Consider the following 27,077-nt stretch of genomic DNA (forward strand, 5'->3'; position numbering starts at 1 on the left):
TTATTTGTTCATTTGTTTTGTTTCTTAGATTCCAAATACAAATGAAATCATATAGTATTTGTCTTTTTCTGACTGACTTTTTCCATTTAGCATTATACTCTCTAGAGCCATCCATGTTGTTCCAAATGGCAAGATTTCATTGTTTTTTGATGGCTGTGTAGTATTCCAGTATCTCTCTCTGTCCATCTGTAGCAACATAGATAGATACACACACACACACACATCCCACATCTTCTTTATCCATTCCTTATCGATGGACACTGCTTCCATTTTGACTATTGTAATTGATTCTGCCATAAACATCAGGGTGCATATATCTTTTCAAAATAGTGTTTTCATATTCTTTGGGTAAATACCCAGTAGTAGAATTACTGGATCATATGGTAATTCTATTTTTTATTTTTTTGAGGAACCTCCACACTGTTTTTTCCACAGTGACTCTACCAGTTTGCATTCCCACCACCAGTGCAGGATGGTTCCTTTTCTCCATATCCTCACCAACACTGTTGTTTCTTATTTTTGATTTTAGCCATTCTGACAGTTGTGAGGTAATACTTCATTGTGATTTTTGATTTGCATTGCCTTGATAATGAGTGATGTTGAGATCCTTTTCATATGTCTGTTGGCCCTCTCTGTGTCTTCTTTGGAGAAATGTCTGTTCATGTTTTCTGCCCATTTTTTAATTTAGATTATTTGTTTTTTTGGTATTGAGTTTTACAAGTTTTTTATGTATTTTGAATACTGACCCTTTATCAGATGTCTCATTTGCAAGTATCTGCTCCCATTCAATAAGTTGTCTTTTAGTTTTATTAATTGGTTCCTTTGCTGTGGAGAAGTTTTCTTATTTTGATGTAGTCTCAATGGTTTATTTTTGCTTTTGTTTCCCTTGTCTTTGGACACACATCTAGAAAAATGTTCTGGGTCACCTGGCTGGCTCAGTCGGAAGAGCGTGCAAGTTTTGATCTCAAGTTTTTGAGTTTGAGCCCCACAGTGGGTGGAGAGAGTATGTAAAAATAAAATCTTGAAAAAAGAGAAAGAAAAATGTTCCTGTGGCCAATGTCAGAGAAATTACTGCCTGTGCTCTCTTCTAGGATTTTTATGGTTTCAGGTCCCACATTTAGGTTCTCAATCCATTTTGAGTTTATTTTTGTGTATGGTGTTAGAAGGTGGTCCAGTTTCATTGTTTTGCATGTTGCTCTCCAGTTTTCCTAATACCATTTGTTGAAAAAACATCCTTTTTCCCACTGGATATTCTTTCCTGCTTTGTTGAGGATGAATTGACCCAGATGATCATGGATTTATTTCTGGGCTCTGTTCTGTTCCACTTATCAATGTTTCTGTTTTTGTGCCAGTACTATACTGTTTTGATTACTATACCTTTGGGTAGTATATCTTGAAATCTTTGATTTTGCTACCTCCAGTTTTGTTCTCACTTTAAGTAGGCTCCATGCCTAACGTGGGGCTTGAGCTCATGTCCCTCAGATCAAGTTGCATGCTTTATCAGCTGAGCCAACCAAACACCCCCCCCATTCTTCTTTTTCAAGATTGTTTTGACTATTTCAGGTCTTTGGGGTTCCATACAAATTTTAGGGTTATTTGTTCTAGTTCTATGGAAATTGCTGTTGGTATTTCAATATGATTACATTAAATCTGTACATTGATTTTGGGTAGTTTTTACAATTTTTAACAATATTTGTTCTTCCATTCAATGCACATGGGGTATCTTTCCATTTGTTTGTGTCATCTTCAGTTTCTTCTCTCAGAGTTTTAGTTTTTAGAGTTGTACTCCTTGGTTAAGTTTATACCTAAATTTTTTTTTTAAGATTTATTTTTATTTTTATTTTTATTTATTTGACACAGAGAGATCACAGATAGGCAGAGAGGCAGGCAGACAGAGAGGGGGAAGCAGGCTCCCCGCTGAGCAGAGAGCCTGATGTGGTGCTCCATCCCAGGACCCTGAGACCAGGACCTGAACCAAAGGCAGAGGCTTAACCCTCTGAGCCACCCAGGCACCCCCCTAGATACTATTTTTGATGCAGTTGTAAATGGGATTGTTTTCTTAGTTTCTCTTTCTGCTACTTCATTTTTAGTGTATAGAAATGCAGTGAATTTTTCTATATTGATTTTTGTATCCTGTGACTTTCTGTATTCATTTATCAGTTTTAGTATTTTTTTGGTGGAGTCAGACTTTCTTTTAAGAGTTTCTTCTAGTGGATCAATAAAAGCTGTAACTTTTTTTTTTAAACCGCTTTTTTGAGGCATAGATCACATGCTATGTAATTCACCCATTTAAATAAAGGTTGTACCCTTTATTCAGTGGCTACTGATACACTAAAAGTTGTTCAGCCTTCACTGCAGTTACTTTTTGAACATTTTTGTTACCCAAAAAAGAAAGCCAGTACTTCTTAGCCATCTCCCCACAACCTCTCCATTCCCTTGAGCCCTAGCATCTTATGTACTGATTATCTGCCTCTATAGATTTGACCATTGATACATACTCCATTGTATCAATAATGATGGACATTTTGGTTATTTCCACATTTTGACTATAGTGTGTAATGCCACTGTGAATGCTTGCATACAAGTTTTTGTGTCAGTAAATATTTTCTTTTTTTTTTTCTTGGATATATACCTAAGAGTAAAACTTTTGAATCGTACAGTGACTCTGTTTACCTGTTTGAGAAAATGCCAGAGTTTTCCAGAAGTAGCTGCACCTTTTTTTTTCTTTTTTTGCATTCCTCTCATACACTGCTGAAGATAATGTAAAATAGTAAAGCTCTAACTTTGCAAAATGAAATTCTGAAGTGTTTTTGATTTATAGCTATATTGCCCGTTATGTATCCACTAGTTGTAAATGGTTATTTAAATTAAGTAAATAAAGGTAAGACTCTGTTTCTTAGTTTTACTAGTCTACATTACAGGTGATCAGTAGCTATGTCTGTCTAGTTAGTGGTTACCATGTTGAACTGCACAGACTGGTCATTTCTATCATTATAGAACGTTCTTTTGCAGAGCACTGGTATATAGAAAAGGTGATATTGTGGGTTCATAGTAGCATCTTTATTCCTGAAAAATTTAAATGCATTCAAAGCATGTCATCTGTCTTCAAGATTATCCATTAAGCTGGTATTCACTTACTAGAAAGAAACCTCATGGTTTGTGAATGTACTTTAAATGGATCACATTATTCCATATAGTTATCATATACATTGGACCTAATACAACATAGTTTGTGAAAAGGTTATTAGGTTTGTCCCAGTGAATTTAATACTTGATTTTGTATGATTTCTATGCATAAGGCACGGTGTTTGAGCTATGGTGGCAGAATAGATATATGGGTATATAAATAAAATCAAGGTTAGACGGTGCTGAGTGTATAAGAAAAGTACTAAGTGATTAAAAACAGTAAGTGCTATATAAATTTAGAAAAGAGATATTTTCTGGCTAGGAACAACTATGGATGCTTTAGGGTGAAGGAGCCATTTAATTTGTACATTGTAATATTTTCATCTAGCAGAAATAGGAGAACTGAATAAAATATGGAAGGAATAATGATAGCAAAAGGGTGGTACTTGAGAAATGTAGAAAAGAACATGTTCCATCTACCTGAGTGTAGGTAGAATGGGGTTGGGGTGGTAGAATGAAACAAAATTAGTAGAGTAGTTTGGCTCCTGATGATGAGGCTCTGGAAAGCCATGCTAAAAAGTTTGGATTTAGTGTTCTGTAGTCTTTGAGAAGCCACTGAAGGCCTTTTAGCAGAGCAGTACTTGTGATAGAGCTACATATTAGGGTTATCTGTCAACAGCTACTGAATTTCCCCATTTCAGGGCTTTATTTATATAAATACCTTATTTATATAAATACTCTTTATAATAATACTAGGAAATGTGGACTGGAACTTAGTTTTAAGAATGTAAGAGATTTAGTATGAAATATCCCTGACTATAAGGAGTGAAGAGGGAATAGTCACACAACTGTGCTTGAATAGGATGATGCCATTAACTGAACTTGGGTATTAAGAGAGGTTGTTTTGAATATGTGGAATTTGAACACTTAACAGGACCATCCATTAGACATACTCAGTAGGTCATTGGAAATGTGTATCTTTAGTCAGAAGAGAAATGAAAGCTAAATTATAAATTGAAGAATTATCTACATTAAACATAACTATCGAAGAAAATGCAGTCCAAAGGGAAGGACAAAATAAGAGCTAACTGCAGGAACATTAGTTGACTTGAGCACAGGAGACAGAAAGGTGGGAGGAAATGTAGGAGGCCATAGCTCCCAGATGCCAGGTGTAGTATCGGAGGAAGTCTGCTCAGCAGTTGAAAGTACTGTCTGTATCAAAATTGGGACAGACCATTTGCCCTTCCTTCTCCTGTTCTCTCATTCTTTGCGCATTAATTCTACCATTAGGTTCTATTCATTCCTAAATTTCTGTCAGATTCCTTTTTTCTTTATCAGCCATCACTGCCATTGCCTAAAGATAATTTTTTTTTCCTTTAGGACTGTTAGGATAACCAGGTCCCTTTCTGCTGCTCTCTATCTCTTCCCATGCATTTATTTTTTTTAAGATTTTTTTTATTTATGTATTTTATGTATATTATGTATTTGACACAGAGACAGTAGGAGGAGTGGGAGAGGGAGAAGCAGGCTTCCCGCAGAGCAGGGAACCTGATGCAGGGCTTGATCCCAGGACTCTGGGATCATGACCTGAGCCGAAGGTAGACATTTACCGACTGAGCCACCACGCACCCCTTTCCATGCATTTTTAATATCAGAGTTACCATTTTGAAAGATAACCTGATATGAACTCCTGGCTTGGCAACTTCCAGTAGTGACCAGCATGTACTTGAGTCCATACTCAGAGCATAACCTTTCCCTCTTCAGTCCAATCTAACTTTTCTGTCTCCTGCCAGTTATCTGAGCTCCAGCTACATGGAATTGACATACCTTCTCTTATTTCTATGCTTTCATTTGTGTGGAATGTCATTCCTCTCTTACCTCACCCCTCACTTCTCTTCCTTCCCTCTTTACTTTCTCTTCCTGTTCTACTAATTAGAAATGTCTTCCACTGTAGTACAGTCCTAAACAGGATTTGACAAACTATGACCTTTGGCCCATGTCTGGCCCACTGCCTGTCATTATATGGCTTGAAAGTTAAGAACAGCTTTTACATTATTTTTTTTAAAGATTTTATTCATTTGTTTGAAAGACAAATGTCACAAGTAGGCAGAGAGGCAGGCAGAGAGAGAGAGAGGGGAAGCAGGCTCCCCGCTGAGCAGAGAGCCCAATGTGGGGCTTGATCCCAGAACCCTGAGATCATGACCTGAGCAGAAGGCAGAGGCTTAACCCACTGAGCCACCCAGGCGCCCCCAGCTTTTACATTATTAAGTATTGAATAAGAATCAACAGAAGAAGACACTTTCATGACATGCGAAAAATTAGATGAAATTCAATTTTCCTGGCACATAGTCACAGGCATTTGTTTACATATTGTCTGTAGCTACTTGAGTGCCACAGTGGCAGAGTTGAATAGTTGAAAGAGAGACTTAAGGGCCTCAAAGTGTAACATATTTATGATCTGGCTTTTTTACTGAGATAGTTTTCTGACCCTGGTCCATATCTTTATTATGTCACCTACGAGTAACTGGAAGTCTTAGTACTTTTAACAGAACAATGTTTAAGAGTTTTTATTTTCATCATATTATTTATTTTCATCATTTGGTATAATAATTAAATCTGCAAAAGCTGTTTTTTATATACAGTATTTGCAATGTTAAAATATTTCTATAAATAGTTGTTCACCACCAGGTCCTTTTATTCACTACCCCCTTTCACTTAATCACTCAGTGGCAGATAATCTGGGACTTTTGTCAAATATTAGAGAAAAATCCATGGAGAATAATAAAAAATTCTCTCTTCAAATTGGTCAAAAATTGCCATTAACTCATTTTAGTGGAAGAACTCCTCAGTCCTTCTGACTCCTTGCAACTTGATAATCTTGGAGGGAATAAATGTGAGAATTAGGAAGAGACTTTTGGTTGGAATACCTCTAAACTGAGTTTTTCAATGACAGAGATTGTGTTTTATTCATTTTTATTTCTCTAACACTTGGCAGAGTACCGGCACATATTAATCATTAATATACTTGAATTAAGACCTACCATAAAGGATTATTCCATAGCCACTTTGACATATTGTTAATAATTGCCACAGTTTTATTGCCATATCTTGAAAAACTTAAATTATATACTAGTTTTAGTTGCTGTTACCATAAAAAGGTTTTTCATCCATGTTCTAAGTATTCTTTTCTCTTTGAAGTTCTTATGACTTAATATATATTTATTTAAAGAAACCAAAGTTTATTTAAATACTTTGTTCTTTCTTTAAATTAGGAATCTGAAGAACTTTCTTCTGATGAAGAGATGAAAATGGCAGAGATGCGACCACCATTAATTGAAAGCTCTATTAACCAGCCAAAAGTGGTAGCTCTTAGTAATAACAAAAAAGGTTAGATGTTGAAAGCACAAGGAATAGAAATGGGCTGAATTTATCAAATTTATAATTTTTTAAAATAAATTTCATTAAATGTCATTATATTATTTAGAACACTTTTTTGAAACAATTTTTAAAATATGCCTTCCTAAAAGGTCTGTTCTTTATCCCTCTTGTTTTTTAAATAAGACCCTTATTAGATATTTTCTCTTCCCTCATGCAAGGTTATGTATGAGGGCATGGGCTTTATAGACATAAAAACCTGTGTTGTGATTCTGTTTTTGCTGCTTATTTGTTGGGTAATCCTTGAGCTGCTTAATTTTATGCATATGAACTTATCTAACTTGACATACATTGAGGCTAATGAAGGAGTTTGTGAATATCAAATGTGCTAGATTTTTCAGTGTACTCAGATCTAGCACAATACCTGATGTAGAATAGATGCTTGTTATTTTATCTGTCCTGGAACTCTTTTTAAAACATCCTCACACCCCAGCCATTTTTTTTCTTGTAATAGAATCTCTTGATTCTTCTTAGACATGAAAGGGAACTTGAAGGATATCTGTCCCTTCCTTTCACCCTTCCTTCACTCCTCCCCCCAGTGCCTGAACGTGTCTATATTATCTCTACCAAATATTCATCCAGTCTTTGCCTTTATGGCATTAATGAAACTTATGTCAAGGTGCCTCTAGATAGTTTGGTTTTCAAAATAATAGTGATAGCAATATGTGTTTGAGTACTTACTAGTTCCTGCTTACTGTGCTAAATATCTTACGTTACTATCTAACCACACAAGGAAGTTGAAGAAGAGGAATAATACCTAGGAAAGATCTTATCTAGGAAAGAAAGGAATAATACCTGGGAAAGAAAGCCATCTTGCTTAATAGTATTTTAAAAATTAAGACTCCAGCGCCCAGGTACCTTAAAGTTGAGTATAGAAAGCCCCATGTACTATTATTGCCAACTGTAAAGAAAATCCAGACTACTCAAACTGTGCCCCTAAGATATTTGGAGCAGAAAAAATATCTTTAATTCATATAATCTCCTTTGACTCTCTCTGTATATACTATTTCTGTGGTGTGGGTAAAATTGCATTAAAAACAGTCTTCAGGGTTGTAAAGATACTAAATTATTGTGTTTTTTCATTTTGTTTTTAAGTAAGCTTTTTTCCCAGCCTGGAGCTTGAACTGATGACCCTGAGATCAAGAGTTATATGCCCCACTGACTGAGCCAGCCAGATGCCCCAAGTTATTATCTTTTTTATCATTACTTTTAAAAATATAATACTTTCTGATAGTACCTGCCTATAATGGCATATGAATATTGTCTATTTCTGATTATATAAAAAAACAAAAGCCATCTCATATATTGATCATTTTTTTAATATGTAATTCTTTGAAATGGTTTAAAAATAGCAGAAGAGAGCTCACCTTGTGAACTTTCTTGATTTCTTTGGTGTTTTTTTTTAATTGTATTGCCCATTTTAATTTTCAGAATAGATGAAAACAACTCCATACTTACATGAAATAATTTCTTCCCCAGATAAATTTACAGATCTAGGCTGTGAACTATGAACTATACTGTTTATTCTTTGTTTTTATGACTTTTTGAAGTTGTGAATGAGGGGGTACCTGGCTGGCCCAGTCAATATAGTATGCAACTCTTGATCTCTAGGTTGTGAATTCAAGCCCCACGTTGGGTGTAGGTCCTACTGAATAAAATATTGTGAATGAGTGGAAGAGCCTTATTCACTAAAATTAATTGATGGCCTTAGAAAAACTTTGTATAATATAATCTTGTCAGTAGTTAAAACTGAATAAATTCTGGATAATCTTAACATAGATTATATTTGTCAAAAACTTAGAGGTATCATGAGTTTTAAATTATTTAATCTTTGTGTATATTAGGACTGAATTTTCAGAAGTGCTTTTATTTATCTTCTAATCATAGAATTCTTTATATATTGAACCAGGACAATATAAATGTCATTTGTCATTACTGCAAAGTATTAAATGCAAATCCTTAGTGACTTTATCAATAGCTTAAGTTTTTTTGTTTCAGATGATACAAAGGATACAGATTCATTATCGGATGAAGTTACACACAATAGCAATCAGAATAACAGCAACTGTTCTTCTCCATCTCGGATGTCTGATTCAGTTTCTCTTAACACTGATAGTAGTCAAGATACCTCACTCTGCTCTCCAGTGAAACAAACTCATATTGGTATTAATTCCAAAATCAGGTTTGTGAACATCTTAGTAGAATAATTTATTTATACAATAGAGATAATAAGGCAAATAAATATATATGACTAAAACAAACCAGATTTCACAAATTAATATTATAGAAGTAGTTCAGGTAGTATATGATTTCTTCCCCATTTTATCACTACTTATTTAGGTTTGCTACGTTTCCATTTGTAATAGTTTTTTAAGTGGGGAAGAAAAAGAGCATCTGGCTGCATCAGTTGGAATACCATGTGACTTTTGATTTTGAGGTCATGGATTCGAGCGTCATATGGGGTGTAAAGATTACTAAAAAAAACTTTTTTAAAAATGGGGAAGAAAGAATTTAAAATATTCTAATTCTCTTCATTAAAAAATTGGACACTATAACAGTATTTTTAGATATTAAACAGCTTGTTTAGAGTAATTCAAGTTGAAATGGGTATTTTTTAGATACTCATTTTTTTTTTTTAAAGATTTTTATTTATTTATTTGGCAGAGAGCGAGATCACGAGTAGCCAGAGGGGCAGGCAGAGAGTGAGAAGCAGGCTCCCCGCTGAGCAGAGAGCCTGATGTGGACCTCGATCCCAGGACGCTGAGACCATGACCTGAGCCAAACACAGAGGCTTAACCCACTGAGCCACCCAGGCGCCCTGTTACTCATTTTTTAAGAGTTCCATTAAAGGGCATTCAGTACTTTTAACTACTTCTGTATCTTTGAATTAGTCCCAAATTTGTAGGTCAGACTCTAAACAAGACTTAATTCCTATAGGCTAAAATTAGCTGAAGTTTAAAACAACTGTTATTTGGGCTTTCAAAATACTTGGCTATCAAAATAAGATGTGTTGTTTCACCTTCATTTTAATGTATCAGCTAGGTGCTTATTAGAAAGATTTGGGTTACTACTGAACCCAAAGCTTACTGTATGGATAACTTTTTTTTTTTTTTTTTAGATTTTTTTATTTATTTATTCGACAGAGAGAGATCTCAAGTAGGCAGAGAGGCAGGCAGAGAGAGAGGCAGAGAGAGAGGGGGAAGCAGGCTCCCTATGAGCAGAGAGCCCGATGTGGGACTCGATCCCAGAACCCTGAGATCATGACCTGAGCTGAAGGCAGAGGCTTAACCCACTGAGCCACCCAGGCGCCCCATGTATGGATAACTTTTTAGAGTAAAATGGTTCTTAAATTCCAGACACAGTTAAGTCAAATTTTGTTTGTGCTGATTTATGTTGTTGTAGAAGGAAAATGAATTTTATGTCACAAAATGAGTTTAACTATTACATACTTATGATTAATTATTTCTGCCCTCTGAATTTGAGGCTAAGACCTAGTGTGGTAGTAGAATAATTTTTATAACCTCTTAGATGTTAAGATAATGATTAATTTTTGAAGTAATGTTTCCAGTATTTTGTTGAGAAATAGTTTAGTATTTTATAAATCATGTTTTTTGGGTAATGAAATAAAGGGTATCAAAGGGGTATATCCACAACTTTATTGTCTTTCTGTAATGAATATAGTCTGTTACCTAATAGGAAGATCAATCCTAAGGAATATTTGTTAAACATAACTTGAATATTTATGCAAGAGGGCACAAATACGATTTCATATTTGTGTGAAGTATAAGTAGGTTTATTTCCACCAAGCAGAAATAAAATGTTTTCTGTGATTTTAAAATAGCACATTTATAAATATTTGCCAAATACAATGAAATAACTTAGAAGAGTGATTAGATTTAGTTTTGCTTTTGATCTTCAGATTTTTTTCAGTCTGCATTGTTTAGTTTTATTTTTTAAATCACCATACAATAAAACTGACTTCTTGGGGCGCCTGGGTGGCTCAGTGGGTTAAAGCCTCTGCCTTCAGCTCAGGTCATGATCCCAGGGTCCTGGGATCAAGCCCCGCATAGGGTTCTCTGCTCAGCAGGGAGCCTGCTTCCTCCCCTCTCTCTCTGCCTGCCTCTCTGCCTACTTGTGATCTCTGTCTGTCAAATAAATAAATAAAATCTTTAAAAAACAAAAAACTGACTTCTTGTTGAGTTCTGTAAGTTTTTTTTTAGTATAACCTACTTTCTTTTCTTTTTTTTTTTTTTTTAATTTTAAGATTTTATTTATTTATTTGACAGGGTCCTGGGATCGAGCCCTGCATCGGGCTCTCTACTCAGCAGGGAGCCTGCTTCTCTCGTTCTCTCTCTCTGCCTGCCTCTCTGCCTACTTGTGATCCCTGTGAAATAAATAAATAAAATCTTTTAAAAAAAGAAAAAGAAACTGAGCTTTATGATGTTTGTGATAAAATTATCTTTGTTTTAGACAAGAAGATGAAAATTTTAACAGCCTTTTACAAAACGGAGATATTTTAAATCATTCAACAGAAGAAAAATTCCAGCTTCATGATAAAAAAGACATTAACTTACCTGAATATGATTTGAATATTGAAGAGCGATTAGTTCTTATTGAGAAAAGTGTTGACTCAGCAGCCACATCTGATGAATCTCACAAACTAGACCATATCAATATGAATCTTAATAAACTTGTAACTAATGATACATTTCAACCAGAGATAGTGGAAAGATCAAAGACACAGGATATAGTGCTTGGAACAGACTTTTTAAGCATTAATGCTAAAGGAGAAACTGAGCCCTTGGAAAATGGAAATAAGTATCCTAATTTGGAATGTGTAAATAAGATAAATGGACATTCTGAGGAAACTCCACAGTCTGCTAGGAGGACTGAACCGCATGACACTGATTCTTCTGTTGATATGGGTGTTTCCAAAAGCACTGAAGATCTCTCTCCTCAGAGAAGTGGGCCAATTGGATCTGTTGTGAAATCTCATAGTATAACTAATATGGAGACTGGAGGGTTAAAAATCTATGACATTCTTAGTGATAATGGACCACAGCAGCCAAGTGCAACAATTAAAGTAACATCTACTGTTGATGGAAAAAATATTGTCAGGAGCAAGTCTGCTACACTTTTGTATGATCAACCATTGCAAGTATTTACTGGTTCTTCTTCATCTACTGATTTAATATCAGGTACAAAGGCAGTTTTCAAGTTTGATTCAAATCATAATCCTGAAGAGCCAAATATAATAAGAAGCCCCACAGTAAGTGGCCCACAACCTATGCCTCAGATGTACGGTCCTCCTCAGTATAACATCCAGTACAGTAGCAGTGCTGCTGTTAAGGACACTCTGTGGCACACCAAACAGAATCCCCAAATAGATCATGTCGGTTTTCCTCCTCAGCGCCTTCCTAGATCAGAGAGCACAGAAAGTCATAGTTATGCTAAACATTCTGCCAATATGAATTTCTCTAACCATAACAATGTCCGGGCTAATACTGGATACCATTTACATCAGAGGGTTGGTCCAGGAAGACACGGGGAAATGTGGGCGATCTCACCAAATGACCGACTCATTCCTGGAGCAACTCGAACTACGATTCAGCGACAAAGTAGTGTTTCCTCTACAGCTTCTATAAATCTTGGTGAATCAGGTCCCACAAGGCGGTCCCAGATTCCTGAAGGAGAATATTTATCATACAGAGAGTTACATTCAGTGGGAAGAACTCCAGTGATGTCAGGATCACAGAGACCTCTTTCTGCACGAACATATAGCATCGATGGTCCAAATACATCAAGGCCTCAGAGTGCTCGACCCTCCATTAGTGAAATACCAGAGAGAACTATGTCTGTTAGTGATTTTAATTATTCACGGACTAGTCCTTCAAAAAGACCAAATGCAAGGGTTGGTTCTGAGCATTCTTTATTAGATCCTCCAGGAAAAAGTAAAGTTCCTCATGATTGGAGAGAACAAGTACTACGGCACATCGAGGCCAAAAAGTTAGAAAAGGTAATTAAATATGAATTTTTTATTTTCCTTTCTATAAATTTATTTTTCTTAAAAATATTTGGTATTCTTTGTTTCTTAAGGTGAAACAAGATACTCTGAATTACTGAATATATACTTATATTTGAGGATTTTATTCTTGGTACTTACAACAGAGTTCAAGTTTAGACTTAGACTCAAAACAACTGAGATGGTAGGATATGCTTCTTTTCTGTTTCTTACTCCCCAGTGTTTTCTGATAAGCTGAAATTCATTTCATATGCTTAGTGTATATCTTTTTTAGACTGTGCCATACATACTGTAAATAATACATGCATCTACATGTGTACCTCTGTTTAGCATTTTCTGATCTCCTGCTCTCATCTGTTAATAATTATTGGTTATGTAACTTTGTGTACGAAAATAGTAGTCTTACTATATAATTAGCAGAATAACAAGAAATATCCTAAATGTAAATATTTTATCTAAGATTTTTTTTTTCCCAGTCAATGTTTAAGACTAACACTGTCACTGACACAGATGGCTTCTGGCATGGCATTTACTCTTGACTTTCCTGAACTGCATTTCTGACCTATCTAAACTCAGATGTCTTTGGCTCTAATGAAGTTTGGAAGTCATTGGTAAAATAACTTAAGGTCATGTTTAGCTTATTTGTTTGTAAAAACAGCTAAATGTATACAACCTCAATTAGTCATTTAAAAAACTTCCTTAAGTCCAGTTTTTCAAAAATGAATGCCTAAAATATGATTAGTACCATGTATCAATTCACATGAACCTCTGCTTATAATTGTTAGCTCTTTTCAATACTATCACCTTAAAATAGCTAAACATCTAATGGCCTTGAATCATACTCATCTATTTTGTCTCAGCTGTAGCTGTACTTATTGTTGAGGCTCTTCGAACTTGTGTGCTTTTTCTAAGGAATTTGGAAATTACTTTCATTTTTTTTTTTAAGATTTTATTAATTTATTTCACAGACAGAGATCACAAGCAGGCAGAGAGGCAGCAGAGAGAGAGTGGGAAGCAGGCTCCCCGCTCAGCAGAGAGCCCGACTTGGGCTTGATCCCAGGACCCTGGGATCACAACCTGAGCCGAAGGCAGAGGCTTTAACCCACTGTGCCACCCAGGTGCCCCAAGAATTTGGAAATTTCTTAAGTAAAGGAGTACCATCGCCATTTTGTAAATAAACTCCTGGAATTTTTATGGAACTAGAAGGAGGAAGGGCTATAGGTTTGTTTTGTTTTGCTTTGCTTTGTTTTGAAGAGAAGGAAGAGGCTATAGTTGCTTAAAAATAAGAAATGTATTGATGGAATTGAGACAAAGGCAAGAATTCAAGAGACAGTTTCGAAACAGACTCTAGAATAGTTTACTTATGATTGGAATATTCCTCTAATAAGTGTCTGAGGAAAAGGAATTAAGCTTGAGTGGTACCTTGAATAACTGTTTGTTGGAAATGCCAGCATAGAGAATGAAGATCAGATTTGGTGAAGAGATGAATTTGGTTATCATTATATTCTGTGTAATTGATATCTCAGGTGCCTGTTCTCCCAGTACTTCCCTGTCTGATGGAGATGTACCTAGACTTGAGTAAATAGGAAGCAAGTAGCAGCTACCCTTTGTTCATTGTACCTCTCTGCTTTTTATATTTAGAAATTGACCATTCAGTTACTCTTCAGAGTACATGACAGTACTTTCCCAGTTTTGCCCACTGGTAATTCAGAGGTGAGGATTAGTCCAGTGAAACTAAGAAAAGCCTTGTGAGGACACAGAGCAGCATGATTTAGACTACCAAACATGAAAGCATTGGTTAAAAATGATGGAGGGTGATGGGGAATCTGTTTGCTTCTCTGCAGTTCCTTTTCCTCCCCCAAACATAATTCTTATGGTCTGGTAGATATTTGAAAATATTTCACAATGCCTGCCCCACCTCTAGAAGTAAGTCCCCAAATCAAAAGTTGCTACTTTGCCCTCCTTAATTAAAAAAAAAAAAAACAAAAAACAGATAAGTTATTGCAGTTTACTTGGTTTTTTAACCTTCTGTTAGTAACTCCTCCTTCCCTTCCCTGCAACAAACTGTACCTGGAACCCAAACATATAAATAGATCTCACCTTATCCTTCTGAAGACTTACCTAATTAAACTAATAATTCTGGTAAGAAGCACTCAACCAGAACATCAATAACATAATATAATTTCCACATTTAGTTGCTACTATACAACTATTAGCATGTAGTGAATAGCAGTGCCCAGGACATATTCCTTAATTGAGCTCTGCACAAATGTGTTGTGTTGTGACAGGGTGCAATTTTTCTTTTTTTTTTTTAAGATTTTATTTATTTATTTGACAGAGATCACAAGTAGGCAGAGAGGCAGGCAGAGAGTGGTGGGGGGGAAGCAGGCTCCCCGCTGAGCAGAGAGCCCGATGCGGGGCTCGATCCCAGGACCCTGGGATCATGACCTGAGTCAAAGGCAGAGGCTTAACCCACTGAGCCACCCAGGTGCCCCAACAGGGTGCAATTTTATGTAGATGTCTATGCACAGGCCTGAATTCACAGGCCTAGACCTGTTCTGAGCTTCAGCCTTCTTAGTCAGTGACATATTTACAAAAACTTTAGATATGTTCAAAGATGTCCTAAAAAGCTTTGTTCCAGGATCTACATATAATTAAAAAGGGTCATTTGGACCACTCAAGTTAAGAACATGTTAAAACTATGTGTAGTACATCAGTGTGTGTTGTTTATGTTTCTATTTGTGATTGTGTGTATAGTTTATTTTTACATTATAATCAAATGTTTTTGGTATCTCTGAATTTCCTCTGCCAAGTCCTAATTGCTTGTGAAATGGTCTGGGAAAGCATAGGCATGGCCTGTTAAGTTTAGCTTTTTCATTAGTCATTACTTTGGAATCCACAAAAAACTAAAAGTGTACATTGTAATTTGGCACATTAAGTTTTCTTAGTATTAGAGATCAACTTCATAATCTGCAGAACATATATGTATTCCCTAGGAATAATATAGAAATGCTTGTTACGACATTTCTGTATTTCTTGATAACAAGCCATGCTCAAAATGTGGTTGCTCTCAGTTTGACCCTAAGACCCTCATATTCAGAGACTCCACACGAAGGAAAAGCATGTAACAGCTCTGGGGATTAATAAGCAAGGAAAATGAAAATCGGGCATTGTGTTTATTGAGGTTCATTTCTCAGGCAGCTCTGGGATTGGTGATAAGTGATTCATCAGTGTAAGGATTTCATCAGTGGTTCTTCAAGTTTAAGCAGCAAATGCCACTAACTCCTAAAATGAAATCTTAAGTATCTATTTATATGAATGGGAGAAACTGTTTTTACAAGTACATTGTGTAACTTTTTTCCCGTTAACTATAGAGCAGTGGGAGCCTTCTAAGTATTATATCCTAAAACTTTATGTATATGTTCTTTTTTCTAACTTTAGACATGTTTCTAAGGTAATTTTCTTAAGAAATTACCTTAGACATGTTTCTAAGGAAATTTCTAAGGTAATTTTTTTTTTAGAAATTATAGTGGTCAGGAGCCAGGTGTGTTTTGCAGACTTATGCTATGAATGTATGTATGTTTAAATGCTCCATTTATCTAATAATGATATAAAATTCTATAAAACGAAGCAGACTCTAGAAATCCAGTTTAAGTTAGAAATAACTGGTTGGTAAAATGTATCTTTATAAAAAAATTAGCTTGTGTTCCATATATAACTACATATGTACACATACCTCTAGGTATGGCATCAGTTTCTCTTTTCTGACAAACTTCTAATAAGATGGGTTAGGAGTAAAGGAAATGATAGCATTGTAAAAGCCACTGTATGCTTGTACTTTCTTCTTTAGTGTTTAAACATGTGAATGGTTGGATTTACATGTACTTTATGTGTATATGTGTATGTTGTCATGTAAATATATGGTAAATAGTGCCAATTTCTTGCAGTGGCACTTAAAATTTGATGCATGATATTCCTACGTGGTATTGGGGTTACTTATAAATACGTCTTTGTACATAACATGTCTTGTGAATTTTGCATGCTACACTAATCTCTGTTAAATCTATCCCCTCTTTATTCAGAGCATGCTGTCAAGGTCCTTTAATTCCAATTTTACTGCTGTAAGCAACTTTCACTATGGCAGCTCTAGGGATCTGCATGGCAGCCAAGGCAGCCTTGCCTTGAGTGTTGCAGACGGAAGAGGTTCTGGTGGGCACATTTTTCGAGTGAGTACCTGCAGTAGACCAGTACTTTCAGTACACAGAAGAAAAAGAAAAAAAACCCACATTTTAATGTTTTCACATTTCTAGAAAATAAGTTTTTATGGTGGGTTAGATATCTTGATTACCTTCTAGTTCTTCCATGGAAAGCTGCAAAGCTGATTTAGTATTTATCACTTAAGTTTCTTTGGTTATAAATTAAGGATGTTATATACTCTTGTTTATGTAAATAGGGATGAGCAATCGAAATAACCAAGTGTTTTTTTTTTTAATTATTATGCTTTGTGGTGTTTTCGCTTAATAAAATTTGCTAGTCTCCAAAATTCAAGTTTGAAGGCTGTACTATATATAGTACACAGAAGTGTTGTGGGGAAGAATAATTTTTAGTTTAGTAATTTAGAATTGGCAAATGAGAATCACTACATGGAAGTAAGTTTAATCACAATTCACTGAATATGATTAAATACAAGGCTGGAAAAATTGTAATAAGTACCAATGAAAAGGCAAAACCCAAATCCTTTCTTAAACATGTTTCAGCGTAGTCATTAATGATGAAGAAGGAAGGTTTATTCTTCTAATTAAAGTTAAGGGTAGGTGATAAGAATGGCAGAGAAGGAGAAAGAACTGAACAACTCTGGTATGGCTCTATTTTAAGATTTTTCTCTTCATAACAACTTAAGGTGATAGCATGGCCTATAAATATTTATTTCTCCCCCTTTCCTTCCATTCTGAAAAGATTTTTCTCTTTCTACAACATTGTTTTGTCTCTTTCCCCTAGTTTTATTTCCATACTGACTCTGCTTACTTCTGGATCCTTGCCTTATCCCAGGGGTCCTCATCACCACCCCCTTTATGATACACTGCTGGCTTTGCATTGTTGTGTTCTAGGACAAGAGTGGTCTCCCGGATTCACTTTGCTGTGGCTGGACCTCACCTTTCTTGCTGTGCCATCTGTTTCTATGTTAGAGTCCTAGCAATTGTTTTGTAATTTATCTCTTTGAAATGGAGAGAGAAGAGTGATAGCTATTAAGCCCTGAATTTCTGGTACTCATTCCAGCTGAAACCACAGAGTGAGACCAGGGGCTTTTATTAACTCGAATAATCTTTATTGTCATCTGGAACGATTGTTCTTTCCACATTCTTAAACAGTGATATTTTTTGTTTATTAAACTCATAGCCTTTGACTTTGTTGCATTTTGCTTTTTCATTCATAATATATTTGTTCTTTTAAAAACTAGATAAGGTTATATATTCAGACTTGAATTTAAACTTCAAGCTATGACCTAAGTGGATTACTGTGCATTCCAAAAGCACATCTCAAAAATGGGGAAGGAAGGCAAAATATTAATTGTATAAATACACAAAATTAGATCAAACCAAATTTAAAAATGCTAATCAGTGCTTTGAACCAGCAAACTGTACATGATGCTCTATTGCAGATAAAGTTTCTAAGATTAAGTCACAAAGCCCTTAGGCTTATGTGTATCCTGTGGCATATCATAATGAAGTAGATTTCAGATTATTTTTCAAAATAATGATATAGTGTATACATAGCTGTGTTGCTAGCCACATATTGTTTTAAAAGTAACAATAGTGCTATTTATCACAGTCCCTTCAGTTTTTAAAAATATAGCTGGGTGTGTTTAGAACTAAATTAAAATGAAAAGTATGGGCATCTTGCTTCCTAGCATATTATAAAAAAATATATTCAAAGACAATGAGCTATTGAGTTTGTCTTTTTCTCTAAAGCTATCAGTGAGGCAAACTATAAGGATATTATTGACATACAAAAATACAAACTCTAGTTAATTTTTAAAAAATTCATCAAAACATTGGTTTTAAAAATACTGAGCTGCCCAATACTAGTATGATAGAATTAAGCTAAAGTGAATTTCAGAAGACTGTGTGTTTATTGGTACTGCCCATCATTAATAAGAAAATCTCAGTGGCACTGTGCTGTTAAAAGAATAGCAGTTTTTTGGGTTTTTTTAAGGGGAAAAAAAACTTTGTAGTACTCAACAGGAGTAAATTTTAGTTGCTCTTAAAATTTGGGACTTTTAACTTTTATTAATAACTAAATTGTTCACATTGTTAAAAGCTAGGTATTACTATAAATAAAACTAAAAACATCATGAAGAAATAGCTTAACAGTATTAAATGTACTGAGATATTTTTCCTGTTTTATTGAGATATAATTGGCATATCATATGGTGTTAGTCCAAAGTGTACATCATAATGATTATATATATATATATATACAACAAGTTTAGTTAATGTCCATCATAAAGGTACTAGTATTGATGGCAGTTATGATCATAATGTTTGACTTGGTTCTTCATCTTTCCACTACCTATAATATTTTTTCCTAATCTTTCAATTGTCATCATCATCATTTTGGTTTCACATCTGAAAGAGCATTATTTGTTTACTTTTTATTTTCCCCTCATTTGAAGCATCCCCAGACAGCCTGTCCAGGAGATCCTTGTCAAGATGATATATTCCTTTCAGGACAGCCGAACTACTCGTCAGCTACACTTAGTCACAAAGATGTTCCTCCAGACAGCTTGATGAAAGTAGGTGTTCAGGAAATAAATGAAGACATCTCTTTGAACTTGTTTTATAGCTTTTGAACTGGAAATAACTATGCTTTAACAGTGAAAATAATGTTTTGAGGACTTTTCCTCCTTGATTAGTAAAGATTTTTAAAAACTAATTAGGAAATATGAAATAGATTTTTACTCTGTTATTTCTTAGTTTAGTCAATGCTTTTTTTCCACTGTGGAAAATTATTTTATTGTTTTTTTCTTTATTTCTCTACTATCATCTGCTTATTTTATTGTTTCAGTCAGGCTTTTTAGCATCCTGATAGCAAACCTTTTGGAGAATTAAAAATGAACCTGTCTTAAATTCTTCATTTGAGGATGTTTTACTATTATTAAAGGCATTTTAAAATACTTTAAATGTAATTAGAAATCACCTTGGAAGACTTTTTGTATGTGGTAGAGTAGATGATGATCATATTCTTAGGGCTTTTGTAACTAAAGCATCACTTGGAAAATTTACTTTTTTGTCACCAACACCAGATTGATAATTCTTTCCTTTAATATTCTCTCTCAGCTGTTCTTTCTCCTAATTCCATATTCCTAGTATAGCCCAATACAGTTTTGAAGCATACTTAATGTATTCTGTAAAAACTTCCACACTGTTCTTGAGAGTGGATACCCAGCCCTATAACATAAGTTCATAACTTATGTTACATACCTCTTTATATTACCCTTTTTTTCTGTTTTTCTTTAATTGAGCTGTGTTATTCAGTTTCTTTTTCTTTTTAATATCGCATTTTGTAGTTTAGGTTATTGGTTTGTTTCATACTTTTATTCTCCTGAGCCATCTACTAATGATAGCTTAATATATTCCATGGGTATGTTTAACATTGATGTAAAATGTCAGGTACAACTCAGAGTCTAGGTATCAGGCAGTCTTAGCATGGGTCAGAAGTAATTATTGTTTGGAAAATTTTCTCCAGAAGAAAAGTATTGAATCTGCACATAGGAATAAATGATACAAGCTTGGAGAGAGTGAGTGCAGTCCACAGAGTTGTGCATAAGTAATAAAGTGACAACACAACCAATTAAAGGCTCATGCCAGATAATTGCTTCAAATCTACAATGTTCAACTAGTAAACCACCACAATTTTTTTTTAAAAAGATATAGGGATAATAGAGTACCTTATTCACTTTTTCTCCAACCAATGTAAGATTTGGCATAGAGTGATGATATCTTTGCGCTCTGTTAGAAATCTCCAGTTGGAAACTTTGTAAGTTTCCAAAGTCCAGAATTAACTAAGTTCTGAAGTGTAACACAGTGAAAAAGATAACTTTTTAAAGTAAAAATATTCACTAAAGCCTAACTTCTTTGTTTCCTTCAGCAAGATTCATGTAACAAGAGCATGTAGTTATGAAACAATTACCATAATCTTTTCCCGAACTTTTCTACTTTGGGATAATTTTAGGATAATTTTTTGGGATAATTTAATTTTCAATATTTCTCTTACAGTTCTATAATTCAATTGTAATAAGATCACCTTTTTATTGATAATCAATAAGTTTTAAATGATTAATCTCTGAAAAATATCTCCCCTTCTATATAGCAATCTCTTTATATGCAAATATTTATAATCCAAATGTAAACTTATTTTTCAGATAGTTTCCTCATACTAGCATAACACATTATTAGCCACATTTGCACAAAGGTGATTTTAAGTGTAAAATTCAGATTCAGTCTAAACGATGAGAAGCATTAAAACAAGGATAATTCTTTTTTTTTTTTTAAGGTTTTATTTATTTATTTGATAGATCACAAGTAGGCAGAGAGGCAGGCAGAGAGAGAGGGGGAAGCAGGCTCCCTGCTGAGTAGGGAGCCTGATGCAGGGCTCTGTCCCAGGACCCTGGGATCATGACCTGAGCTGAAGGCAGAGGCTTAACCCACTGAGCCACCCAGGCGCCCCAAAACAAGGATAATTCTTTAACAACAAAATATTTATCTCAGATTTTTTGTGTAGCTTGCGAAAAGTAAAATAGAATGTTAAGGTTTAAATTTTGTGATTATTGGTTTATGGAACTAACATTTAGAGAGTTTAAAAGTTGCAAACTGTTACACACACTCAAGAAGTAAATTAGTTTTCTACCGTATAGCAGCATTAACTTGTTAATTCTGGAAAGAAACAAATAAAAGGAAATAGAGTCAGATTAGGAAAAAAATCCTACCACAGAAATTGCTACTTTTGTTCAGAAGAAAACATGAACAAATGCATCTTCTGTGTATATGTGAGATGGAAAAATTTACCCTTTTAATGGGCTTAAATTTTAAAATTTTGACATAATTACCATTTTAACATTTGGTTACTATAAGAAAAGTAGGTCCATGCATATTGAACAGAAAAGCAGATAATTTTAAATGTTAAAATTTTAAATTTTAAAGTATTTCCTTTCATTTGAAACCTTTAAAGAGTGAGAATCTATCTGCAAGCGTTCAGGCAGGTTTAGAATTAATAGCTTTTTTCTTTTAAAACTGCAAAATTAGAAAAAAATAGTGTGAGTGACTTGATACTGTGTGATTTAGAATGTTAAACTCTAGTGCTTTATAATGCTCCAAGAAGAAAATCCAGATATTTGTAATGAGAGATTATTGTTGGTCATTTTAAGACACTTCGTGTTTTTCTTAGATGCCTTTGATTAATGGACAGATGGGCCAGCCCCTCAGGCCTCAGGCAAATTATAGTCAAATACATCACCCCCTTCCTCAGGCTTCTGTGGCAAGGCATCCCTCTAGAGAACAACTAATTGATTACTTGATGCTGAAGGTGGCCCACCAGCCTCCATATACACAGCCCCATTGTCCTCCTAGACAAGGCCATGAACTGGCAAGGCAAGAGGTAAGAATAATCAAGAATATTTGAACTATGAAACTAAGCTTTTAATGTACTTCATAGGATATTTAACTGTTAGCAATAAATCCATATAGAATTTTAACATAGTTTTACCAATTTGTTGAAAGGTTTGGTTTCATATTAAGTTTATACGGTGTCAAACTTAATGGTTTAACTTGACTCCATGATCCACTGTGTTCTTATTAGTTGACATAGGATTCAGGGTTTTGGATGTGATTTTTTTTTTTTTCCTAAGGTGGTTGTTTATAAAAAACCATTTGATGAGACTCCAGTAATTAGATCTTCTTCAGGAATATGAATAGTAAACCATGAAACGTGACTGGCCTATTATGGTTTACTATTGTTGTTTGATACTGAGAGTTTGAAATTTGACTATACTCCAAACTATTTTGAGAATTCAGTCTTCCAAAGTACATAAAAAGTGATTAATCATACATTTATATGTTTTTATAGTTTATTGATAAAATAGTACTGTTAGAAATTGAGGTAGAGAACATGTGCTTTGTTCGTTTTGGTTTAGTCTCTGGGGAAAGGAGTATTTTGTAACAAGTTTAGTTCTTGATCTTTTTTTATAGCATGGTTATAAAAATATTATCAGCTGATCATCAGTTCCAATGTCTTGGAAGCATATAAATGGGTTCAGGAAATGAGTTGATATTCAACAACCACCCAGGGATTTTTAAATATCTTATGAAGCACCCAATAAACAGTGATACTATGTAATTTAGATGTTTTACAGATGGAAACTGGTAATGAGTTGATAGTAACTGTGTGTGTTGCATATCATTAAGATCCATGATACCTTAAAAAAAAAAAGATAGGGTCAATAGTAATCGGTTGCCTATCCTTTTAAAAAAGCAATAGAATAAGTTAGGAGCTATGCTTTATAATCCTAGCTGTGCCTTTAACTCACTAACCCATTAACATAATATTCCATGTCATGGTTTCCCTTCATCTAGCTGAATATTTATGAAGATGAATCTTTATATATTTTACCTATAGTTAAATACTGTGTTGTAGCTTTTTCTGAAATATTAGTAATAGTTTATTTTCACATTAATTCAGATTCGAGTGAGAGTTGAAAAGGATCCAGAACTTGGATTTAGCATATCAGGAGGTGTTGGGGGCAGAGGAAATCCATTCAGACCTGAAGACGACGTGAGTTTGTTTATATGTCCTTGAGATTCTCATAAGGTTTTATTCATTACTTAATGTCTCTTGTACATAAGTAAAAATCTAACAGATTTATATATATGTAGACAGATACCACCTTTTTAATTTCTCTTTGTATTGTTCAGCTTTCTGTTTTGAAATGTGATCACTTCAAATTAATTGTTTGAGGAAAACAAATTAAACACCCAGTTTTAAATGTTCATTACATTGTGAAGTGATTTTTAAATTTGGTTATTACATTTCTGCACATCTGTACTTTAAGAGAAGTCATTATACTCAAGTCAGAATTACCAGCACCAAAAATAACAATATTCAGAGAAGATGGTGAGAAAACTTGTGCTATGATTCAAGTATTTATATGCTGTCAAAGAAAAATTGTTCCTTGTTATTCTGTCATTGATGCATACTGTTTTCCATTAAGTGTTTATCTTTTTTGTTGTTATTAAAGGGTATATTTGTAACAAGGGTACAGCCTGAAGGACCAGCATCAAAATTATTACAACCAGGGGATAAAATTATTCAGGTAACTAAGATACATCTTTTTATTATTTTCTTAATTTTTCATTTTATAAGATCTGCTTTCTCATCAAGTAATTGTTAAATGTCAGATTTTTTAAGTAATCCTTTTGTGAAGGTTATCACTAAATATTTGTGGATGAAAATAGTGGCATTTCTTATGGGCCACTTTCTAATATTTTCATAGTTGATCATATTTCTTCCTAGAACCTTGGAAAAACCACGGATATTTTTTAATACATATTCAGTATATCTTAGCATTTTGTTAAAGTTTAGGAATGTTAACTTCTTGAAAATAAGGTGAAAGAATCTTTTTGTTTGTTACAAGAATTAAAGAATTTAATTAATGTGAAGCACTTAGAACTATGTGTCTGGTATGTAGTAAGACCTCAATAAATGTTAAGCCTAAATTATTAGAAATGTAGTGTTTACCTGCTGGTCCAAGGCAATAGAAAGAGTAGGCCTTGCCCTCTGGTATCCTTGCATGTTGGTGACCTCATTTATATTTTAGTGCATACACATAACACCATGCCTGGCACTGTATTTTAGCCAGGTGCTTCCTAACATTGGGTTGCTGCATAAGAATCATCTGAAAACATAGACAAGGTACAGGTGCCTGGGTCCCACCTTCAGAGATTTTAATTTCGTAGATGTGGGCTAAGGCCCAGGAGTCTGCATGATGTTTTAAATTTCCAGAATGATTCTTATTTTCTCTCAGGTTTGTGCAGTACCAGCAGAAATTTAAACGTACACATGCAAATAAATTACTATGAAATGTTTTTCTTAAAGACATTTTTCTTCTTTCCTCTAGGCTAATGGCTACAGTTTTATCAATATTGAACATGGACAAGCAGTGTCCTTGCTAAAAACTTTCCAGAACACAGTAGAACTCATCATTGTACGAGAGGTTTCCTCATAAGAATTGTGGACAAAAAAAGGGGGAAAGCAGCAAGATTTATTGGAAGATATTTGCAGGGGAAATTAATATTTTGACTATTTTTATATGTAAAGAAGAACTCAAAAAATTATGTTCAAATTTGTACATTAATGAAATAATGGAACTTGTGGTCAGAGGGAAAGAACCACTGTACAGTATATAGGGGAGACTGTTGAATTCATACCATATAAAAGTTCTTGTTAGGTTTTTAAACATAGCAATCAAGGCTACAAAAACAAACATATGTTGTTTTTGTATAGATTGTAGGTTTATTTTTGGATTTCATACACATGACTGAACTCTGTGCAAGGCTCTAGTTGGCCTTGATTGTAGCCCAGAGACAGATGGCAGAGCTTTCTGTCTCATAGCTTTTGTGCCCTTATTTTTATTCAACTCGTATTAATGTTTTTCTGCTGAAACTACTTGTTTTTAATGTGGGCAAGAGATTTGAAGTGTTGGTTTTTGCTATGTGCATATTGAATTGAAGAGTGAGTAGGTGAAGGTGGTGCTGGTGGGTTCACTTTCCAAGGCCAGATTAAAACAGTCAATTCCTATAAAAATCTGGAAGCAGAGATTGAAAAAGCTGTTAATGTGTTTTTATTAATAAAATAATGCAATAAAAATGTAATGTCTTTTTAAAGAAATAAAAAAGACGGTAATTGCATTTTATGAGCTCTACAGGATCTGTTCTTGTCATAGCCATTGACAATACATTTGCTACTGGTGATTCAATTTTTAATTTTTTAGTCACAGGAAATTTTTAACTCTTATGTAGATGCATGTCCATGCATTTTTTTTGTGATATGGAAATCTCTTGATTTTTTTTTTTGCAAATGTTAGTCCTTGCAATCTGTTTTATAATTAGTATTCCATTTTAATCTTAATTTATAATTTTTATTTTAAGCAGCACATGAAACTAAAATGGCCAGTTTTAAGATTGCGTTGCTGTAACACAAAGTGTAAGCAGATTTAGGAAAGCCTCTTGATTTTGTTTGGTCTCACATTGCCTTGGTAAAGTAAAAGGAAACAGTACGCATGGAGCTAGGAAACCAAAGTAAGTTTGTGAAATTGGCACAGTGATAGAGAATTGCTGTGGAGAGTTGTAGAGCAAAGGGATGGGTCCTTGAGGCCTACCAGTGTGTAAAGGTATTCAAATAAAGGGCTGTTCCTAAAGGTAACATTAAATGTGAACTCAACACTTCAGAGTCTTTAAAGGGTTTCTAAGTGTATCAGTGTAATAGAATAGTGTTTTACCACCAGCTGCCTTTGTTCCTCATTAGTGTAACAAATATTTCATAGTTGTTTATTAATTTGTTTATCCAAACCATTAATTTTATTTGTTTCTGTTCTGTCTTTGTAATTCAATAAAATTTGAATAACATGCAATGGTAAGAATTAATGCATGGTTATTTGGACCAGAAAAAAGTGCCACAGAAGACCAATAACTGTTTTTAGTCAAGGCTAACCTGGAGCCTTTCATTAGAGCAATATTCAGTTATTGCACTTCATTTTTAATTACTAAGAAATATAATTTTGGAATTTTTAATCTGTTATGCTTTGTTCTTCAACCTTGTTTTAATTAAGACTTTTATAGGACTAGCAAAAATGGCAATTTACATTATTTTTGCAAAAAAAGTTGGACCTGTTCCTTCTTGCTAGTCAGAATAAATAGGCAGTAATTTTCAAAAGATGTGAACTCAAATATTGCACTTCTTTCAAGATATTATCACTTGGTTATTGTACTGTATAGTTTTAATAATATTGATTGAAACCCTTTAACAACTCTTTGTAAATTTTAACTCATGTTAGTTGTTTTTCAGTACTATTTACATAGGAATTGATTTTTATGGATATAGTAGAAGAAATGTGCTGTATTTTGATAAAATTCATTTACTGTATGCGTGTTGTAATCTCTAAAAAAAATAATGACAAACAGCTTCTTAACACAAGCGTCGGTGTTCCCTTTATTGTACTGTATAGTTTTAATAATATTGATTGAAACCCTTTAACAACTCTTTGTAAATTTTAACTCATGTTAGTTGTTTTTCAGTACTATTTACATAGGAATTGATTTTTATGGATATAGTAGAAGAAATGTGCTGTATTTTGATAAAATTCATTTACTGTATGCGTGTTGTAATCTCTAAAAAAAATAATGACAAACAGCTTCTTAACACAAGCGTCGGTGTTCCCTTTATT

General features: G+C 34.2%; 1 protein-coding gene across 8 annotated transcripts in view; it reads left to right on the forward strand.

The window, feature by feature from the left end:
• Window positions 1-26,823, forward strand: part of LOC111156877 (erbb2 interacting protein) — a 130,586-nt gene extending 103,763 nt beyond the window's left edge. For 3 of the 8 annotated variants that reach the window (XM_022517993.1, XM_022517998.1, XM_022517994.1), the window contains 9 exons: window positions 6,399-6,513; window positions 8,560-8,743; window positions 11,032-12,577; window positions 16,666-16,809; window positions 19,257-19,376; window positions 22,028-22,237; window positions 23,318-23,410; window positions 23,874-23,948; window positions 24,753-26,823. In XM_022517993.1, coding sequence (XP_022373701.1) covers window positions 6,399-6,513; window positions 8,560-8,743; window positions 11,032-12,577; window positions 16,666-16,809; window positions 19,257-19,376; window positions 22,028-22,237; window positions 23,318-23,410; window positions 23,874-23,948; window positions 24,753-24,860 — 2,595 coding nt within the window. In that variant the 3' untranslated portion in view covers window positions 24,861-26,823. The remainder of the gene's footprint in view (window positions 1-6,398; window positions 6,514-8,559; window positions 8,744-11,031; window positions 12,578-16,665; window positions 16,810-19,256; window positions 19,377-22,027; window positions 22,238-23,317; window positions 23,411-23,873; window positions 23,949-24,752) is intronic. The other 5 variants (XM_022517995.1, XM_022517997.1, XM_022517999.1 and 2 more) reach the window with 5 other exon arrangements.
• The last annotated feature ends 254 nt before the right edge of the window (window positions 26,824-27,077 follow it).

This window comes from Enhydra lutris, unplaced genomic scaffold (genome assembly GCF_002288905.1).
Source record: "Enhydra lutris kenyoni isolate GAN:26980312 unplaced genomic scaffold, ASM228890v2 scaffoldscaffold50, whole genome shotgun sequence".
In the NCBI taxonomy this organism is placed as follows: Eukaryota; Metazoa; Chordata; class Mammalia; order Carnivora; family Mustelidae; genus Enhydra; species Enhydra lutris.